Raw genomic sequence first — 6,777 nt, forward strand, 5'->3', positions numbered from 1 at the left:
ACTTAAACTTAACCAAAATGTATGTCATACTAAATGTGTTTGTATAAGAAGTGTATAAAGTAAAAGTGTATGTGTGTAGTTCCCAGAGATGCTGTTTGAAGAAGACACGGAGCTGTGTGCAGACCTGTGCCTGCGTCTCCTGCGACACTGCAGCAGCAGTGTGGGCCCTGTCAGAAGCCACGCCTCCGCCTCCCTCTACCTGCTCATGAGGCAGAACTTTGAGATTGGCAACGTAAGTCTAGATGGTCTCTTTGCATTCTGGGTGATTTCTATGTTGATGTTCTTGTATAACCAGAGACAAGCTATTGAAACAATAACACATTCACAGAACACACACACAGGATGTGCGTGGAATAGATTTTGCCCATAATGCTGTGACTCACGTTCTGAACTTCTTTCTTCTCTCTTGGTCCAGAACTTTGCGCGAGTGAAGATGCAGGTCACCATGTCTCTGTCCTCCCTGGTGGGAACGTCCCAGAACTTCAACGAGGAGCATCTGCGTCGCTCCCTCAAGACCATCCTGACATACGCTGAAGAGGACCTGGAGCTGAGAGACACGCCCTTCCCAGAGCAGGTACATATATCCATCATCCACCATCACACTGATCTGGAGCTGGTAGAATGAATTAAAAACATCTGTTGCAGTATTGATGCAGTAGTCTGAGGCTGTACTGATTTGCTGTGTTGTACTCTTGCCACTGCAGGTCCAGGATCTTGTGTTCAACCTGCACATGATTCTAACTGACACTGTCAAGATGAAGGAGCATCAGCAGGATCCAGAGATGCTCCTCGACCTGATGTACAGGTACTCACATGCACATCAACAAGCATGCAAGCTAAACTAGAACATTATGCAGTTCAAACCACTGAAATTCACTTCTCGCTAATTTTCCTTTCCATTTCAGGATTGCCAAGGGCTACCAGAACTCCCCAGACCTGCGTCTGACGTGGCTGCAGAACATGGCAGGTAAACACTCGGAGAGAGGGAACCACGCTGAGGCAGCCCACTGCCTGGTGCACAGCGCCGCCCTGGTGGCAGAATACCTCAACATGCTGGAGGACTGCCGCTACCTCCCAATCGGCTGTGTCACCTTCCAGGTCAGTGGACTCTGTTGGATTGGCTTCATTGTTTTACTTAGGAACAGCATGTGGGGCAGCAGGGCGGCGTAGAGAGTAGGGAGGCTTTCCTTCAACTGGAGGACCCAAGTTCAAGTCCCTGTGTCATGTCTTGCCTGAGGAAGTGTTCTTGAGCGAGACCCTTCCAGCTCCAAAGGCGCTGACTCTGCACTCCTGTGGAGGGGTCAAGCAAAAAGAGAATCATTGTTATTGTTGTTTTTGTTATCCTCAAATCTTATTTTTATTTGTTTTGACTGCCCTGTTCTTTCCCCACAGAATATTTCATCCAACGTGTTGGAGGAGTCTGCAGTGTCCGATGACATCCTGTCTCCAGAGGAGGAGGGTATTTGTGCGGGGAAGTACTTCAGCGAGTCTGGCCTGGTGGGCCTCCTGGAGCAAGCAGCTGCCTCTTTTAACATGGTACGACTCACATTCTCCAACCACATGGTGACAGTCTGTGTGTTAACACGGCACACGGTTGCAGTGCTAACATGGTTGACGGAGTGGTATGTGACGGAGCGGTATGTGAGGAACTGGCTTTTTCATTGTCCTGTCCCCCCCAGGCTGCCATGTATGAGGCCATAAATGAAGTGTACAAGATCCTGCTGCCCATCCATGAGGCCAACAGAGACTTCAAAAAGCTGGCTACTGTCCACGGAAAGCTGCAGGATGCCTTCAACAAAGTCTACAACCAGGTGAGTCGACAGTTTCATCCTGATGTCACCAGCACTAAACTGCCTTGTCTGTGTTGATGTCAAAATGAGCACCAACTTGGTTTCCATCTCACATGCTTCTTTTCTGGGGTTTTTTCAACTCTTCCAGAGCTCAGGATGGGAGGTAACAAGTTCATTTGTTTATCTTACATAATATATTTCAGTACAAGTACAACTAATTTTTTTTTTTTTTTTGTAATAACAATATTGTTTTCTGTCTCTTCCTCCGTTGCTCTTCTCCCCTCCTGTGTTGACGTGTTACCGGTGAGTGAAATGGTGTAAAACTACTAACATTTATTCAGACACACAACTTGCCCTCACACTTTGACATAGTTACAAAAGGGCTTCCATTCTCTTTGGCCTCCCTGCTGGTTACTGTGGTGCAACATGTCGGCTAAAGGGGCAGACTACTAAATATCAGCCTGAATATATCTTTTCCCTGTGTCCTACTACAGTTGTTTTTCTGTTAGTGAACATTCATCACTATCTACAGGCAATAATGATAGAGCATGTTTTTCAAGCATTTTCATCTGTCTCACAGATGAAAACCTCCTTTGAGAACAAACTGGAAAAGATAGAAAAGATGACATTACCAAGGATGATGAGTCATGGGGTGTAGAAACTCAAACAAGTCGACTATTGAGTCAACAAAGTCGAATCATCTTTAATACAGACATCACTTGCATCTTGATGACATTACAAATTAGTCTTGTTTCCCTAATTTCTACCCCTGTTAGAGTTGTTTGTGGTCACAGATACTTATTGTGGAATAATTCATCTTCTTTCTTAAAATGATTGTTATTCCCCTTATAGGTCACCTAAGTTCTAAAAGTCATCTGTTTTGAATGCACTCTACTCCCAACCCACCCTACCCAACACCCTTTAATCCACTCGTCTTTTCCACCCCCCTTTAGTGTGTAGAGAATGTTTGGGACCTACTTCCGGGTTGGTTTCTATGGCAGCCGGTTTGGAGACCTGGATGAACAGGAGTTCGTCTACAAGGAGCCATCGATCACCAAGCTAGCCGAGATCTCACACAGACTGGAGGCATGTCAACTAGTCCCCATACTCATGAAGTGTCAATGATGATTTATGATCCTGCATCATTCATTGCAGAGTTGAGCAGCGTATTTGTAAAAGTGACACTCTTTCCCTTTATTTTGCGTACAGGAGTTTTATTCGGAGAGGTTTGGGGATGATTTGGTTGAAATTATCAAGGACTCCAATCCTGTGGACAAGAACAAACTGGATCCCAACAAGGTCAGCATGGAAAAGAGAAAGCTGAAGTATTACAGATTTTGCAGTATGTGTTCTTGTGCTGATGTGTGTTTGTGCTTCTGTCAGGCCTACCTCCAGATCACTTACGTTGAGCCCTTCTTCGACACCTACGAGCTGAAGGAGAGAATCACCTACTTTGACAAGAACTACAACCTGCGTACCTTCATGTACTGCACCCCCTTCACTCTGGATGGCCGTGCCCACGGAGACCTGCATGAGCAGTACAAACGCAAAACCATCCTGACGACTTCTCACGCCTTCCCTTACATCAAGACACGCATCAACGTTATCCACAAGGAGGAGGTGGGCGTCCGGACTTGAACAATGTTTGGTTAATTGCTATATTGATGTAGCACATGAAAAAAAAACAACTTTGTGCGAGTGTAAACTTCATACTCATTCTGTTGTGTCTGGGTGTCCAGATCATTCTAGTCCCCATGGAAGTGGCCATTGAGGACATGCAGAAGAAGACTCAGGAGCTGGCCTTCGCCACCAACCAGGATCCTGCAGACTCCAAGATGCTGCAGATGGTGCTGCAGGGCTGCGTGGGCACCACTGTCAACCAGGTGCCATTTTAGATGCTTACGGCTGATAATTCACAGGGTGTATAGCCGTAATGCACTGTATGTGTATGTGTATGTGTGTGATTTAAGTAATAACAGACATTCCTGAGCAGATGTGTAACAGTCTCTCCCCCTCGCAGGGCCCCCTTGAGGTGGCGCAGGTCTTTCTCTCCGACATTCCTGATGACCCAAAGCTGTTTCGCCATCACAACAAACTACGCCTCTGCTTTAAAGACTTCACTAAGAGGTGATGACACGCTCCAAAGCCTAGACACAGACCGCTGTGTAACTAATAAAAACAAATCCCAACTCTCTGTGTCTGCTCCGCTCTTGTCGTGCAGGTGTGAGGACGCCCTGAGGAAGAATAAAGCCCTGATTGGGCCAGATCAGAAAGAGTACCACAGGGAACTGGAGAGGAACTACAATAAACTGAAAGAAGCTCTGGGTCCCCTCATCAACCGCAAGATCCCCCAGCTCTACAGAGCCCTGCCAGCTCAGACTACACAAACACAACGGTAACTTGAGACACCACACACACACACAGACACACACACAAAATGAGCTCATGCTGCTCCGCATAGCTCATCTAACCAACTCTCAAGCACAATAGAAATATAACACCAAACTCTATCATACTCCAGGCCTCAGACTGACACATTTTGTGAGTTTGTCACCAGTAAATAGACCCGAAACCAAAATTAAACGACTGTTTGACACATAGTAAAAAATGCCACAACCATCTAACATGAATTAATAAAAGCAGTCGGTGCAGTTCTTGAAGTAACGTAGACTGATTCGCTATGGAAACTATCACCACATGTTGGTTGTTTTTCACTGCTTCTTGGCATCAGCTGTCTGCATGTGAGGGTCAGAGTTCAGTTTATAATCAAAAACTGAGCTACAGTCAACAGCACCTGCCAGAGTAATGTTAGAATACTGATGATACACTTTGATTTTAGGGTTAGTAGGGCTAGTTGGCTCTTCGAAACTCAGTAATATTTTGAGTAACCTTGTTGCTCTGTGCACCGCTGATATCAACAATGAATAAAAAGAGTAGTCCTTATTCTTACTCATTTAAATGATTGACGGTATGCTGGCCGTTTGTGAGACACAATTTTGAAGACATCATTCGTAGCTTTCACAATAGCTTGTTCACTCCCTTGTTCAGTAGTTACGGATGAATTATTCCTGAAAGAATTCTTAATGAGCAAATGTGTCGCACATCACAATAATAGACTCGCTGAACTGTTTTTGTAAACATTGGGGTACACTCTTCAGCAACATAACAAACTAAAACACTTAACTAAAAAATACTACTTCATCATGCTTTTCTCCCCCAGGAACTCCTACAACAGGTCCAGTCTTCGCAGAGTCGACTGCTGAAGCATGCAGGACTGGATAAGAGCAGAAACAGCAAGCTTCAGAAATTAGCCGCATCTCATCCCGTCTGTTCCCCCCTCCCCCCCTTTGCACACCAACTGTCACCAACACACACGCATCATCTTCTGCCTTGTCTAGCTCGTTATTTCACCCCCGCCCCCCGACCACCCAGTCATGCCATAACACCCCCCCCACACACACACACACACACACATACACACTCATCCCTCCTGAACCACCTTCCCCCGTCATCCCTCCCTCCTGTCTCTCACACCTCTATAGGAGAAAACCTAACGCTGTTTATACTGGAAGTTTATCTGCGCTGTAAACAGAGTCATTTGGAGCGAGGTTCTGTCTCTTCAGCATGCGAAGCCAAGCTTTCAAGAGCAGTCTCTCCACTGACGACCTAAAGGGAACCACTTTTAATTTTAGGTTTTACAGAACTAGAGCATCCAAACACTCTGAGGAACCTCTGTGACTGTGCATCTGTTTTGTATGTTTGTCTGTGTTGTTTGTGTTTGAGTGTGTCTGCTTGACTGAAGAAAGATTAAGTTCCCTTTACATCTGCTTGTGTATTTGTACTGTTTGCTGTTGAAGGGGCTAGGTTGCCTTGCAAAGTGAATGCTGGTCTGTTTTGTTCTGTGGCCTTATTGAATTTGTGTGTGATTCCTTCTTATTTTTGTTGGGACCAGCAGTAGTCACTGCCAGACATAGTTTCTTAATGGTCCCAGGGAGCTTTTCTGTTATCAACATACCAAATATCTGACATTCCTCCTTAGTCAAGTTCTCACATTCATCCGCCCATCTCTCATTATAGGAATTCATTATAGAGTGGAGGTGGGGATCGTGCTTTCCAATTTGAGGCCTCATTCCCCGGTCTAAGTATAGGAGGGGCATAAAGCGAAAGGATTGGCATGGTAAATAGGCAGGAGGGGATGTTTCAATGTTTTTAAACTGTGAAATTCTCTTGTAATGCACTGCAGTCACCCATCAGATGTTCACCACAGACGTGCTGCCCCTGACAATCTCCTTCACCCACCCAAACATTTTTAAACTGTGACCTTTAGTGTGCAGTAGAGTCGGACAACTGAGTAAATCTTACAAACTCTGCATGTTTCATGTAAAAAAATGTCCTGCCATGATTGTATCTGAACTGGTGTCAAAAGCACTCCACATGTCTTGTATCTGTCCACCACCCTGGTTGTGGAAGATCTATAGTCAATGTAGCCATTTTCTAACTACTGTATTGGAACTACTGTATCTATTATATTGCACTATTGTAAAACAAACTGCAGCACATAACACTGTAACTACTAAAATATCTCTGCTTTTGTAATTTTACAAAGCTGGCTGAAATGTGTTTGTTTTTTTTACCCATTGGGATAAACAACTTTTATTTATTCACATTATCTTTTTTACTGCCTTCTATTAAACTTCTCTTCCTTCTCTGCCAGTCCAACTTTATTTGTTGTATTATGGAGCTGTAGAATAGACTAATGAGACTAATGGATAATAGAAATATATATATATATATATATATATATATATATATATATATGTATATATATATATATATAACATGCAGTAGTCTAAATTAGTCACTCTAATATGTTTATCAGGATGAACTAGATGTTCCATATTAACCTTTACAGAAAATCACTATAATATTCCTATAGGGACTTAAGAGTATATTAAATTCAATAGTAACTTTTTAGGTACCTTATTGT

General features: G+C 44.0%; 1 protein-coding gene across 4 annotated transcripts in view; it reads left to right on the forward strand.

The window, feature by feature from the left end:
• Nucleotides 1-6,493, forward strand: part of dock6 (dedicator of cytokinesis 6) — a 29,234-nt gene extending 22,741 nt beyond the window's left edge. For all 4 annotated transcript variants that reach the window (XM_078284436.1, XM_078284433.1, XM_078284435.1 and 1 more), the window contains 14 exons: nt 80-232; nt 416-574; nt 705-805; nt 906-1,098; nt 1,393-1,536; nt 1,680-1,811; nt 1,939-1,953; nt 2,751-2,876; nt 3,000-3,089; nt 3,174-3,410; nt 3,530-3,673; nt 3,811-3,917; nt 4,012-4,185; nt 5,011-6,493. In XM_078284436.1, coding sequence (XP_078140562.1) covers nt 80-232; nt 416-574; nt 705-805; nt 906-1,098; nt 1,393-1,536; nt 1,680-1,811; nt 1,939-1,953; nt 2,751-2,876; nt 3,000-3,089; nt 3,174-3,410; nt 3,530-3,673; nt 3,811-3,917; nt 4,012-4,185; nt 5,011-5,053 — 1,818 coding nt within the window. In that variant the 3' untranslated portion in view covers nt 5,054-6,493. The remainder of the gene's footprint in view (nt 1-79; nt 233-415; nt 575-704; nt 806-905; nt 1,099-1,392; nt 1,537-1,679; nt 1,812-1,938; nt 1,954-2,750; nt 2,877-2,999; nt 3,090-3,173; nt 3,411-3,529; nt 3,674-3,810; nt 3,918-4,011; nt 4,186-5,010) is intronic.
• The last annotated feature ends 284 nt before the right edge of the window (nt 6,494-6,777 follow it).

This window comes from Centroberyx gerrardi, chromosome 7 (assembly GCF_048128805.1).
Source record: "Centroberyx gerrardi isolate f3 chromosome 7, fCenGer3.hap1.cur.20231027, whole genome shotgun sequence".
NCBI lineage: Eukaryota > Metazoa > Chordata > Actinopteri > Beryciformes > Berycidae > Centroberyx > Centroberyx gerrardi.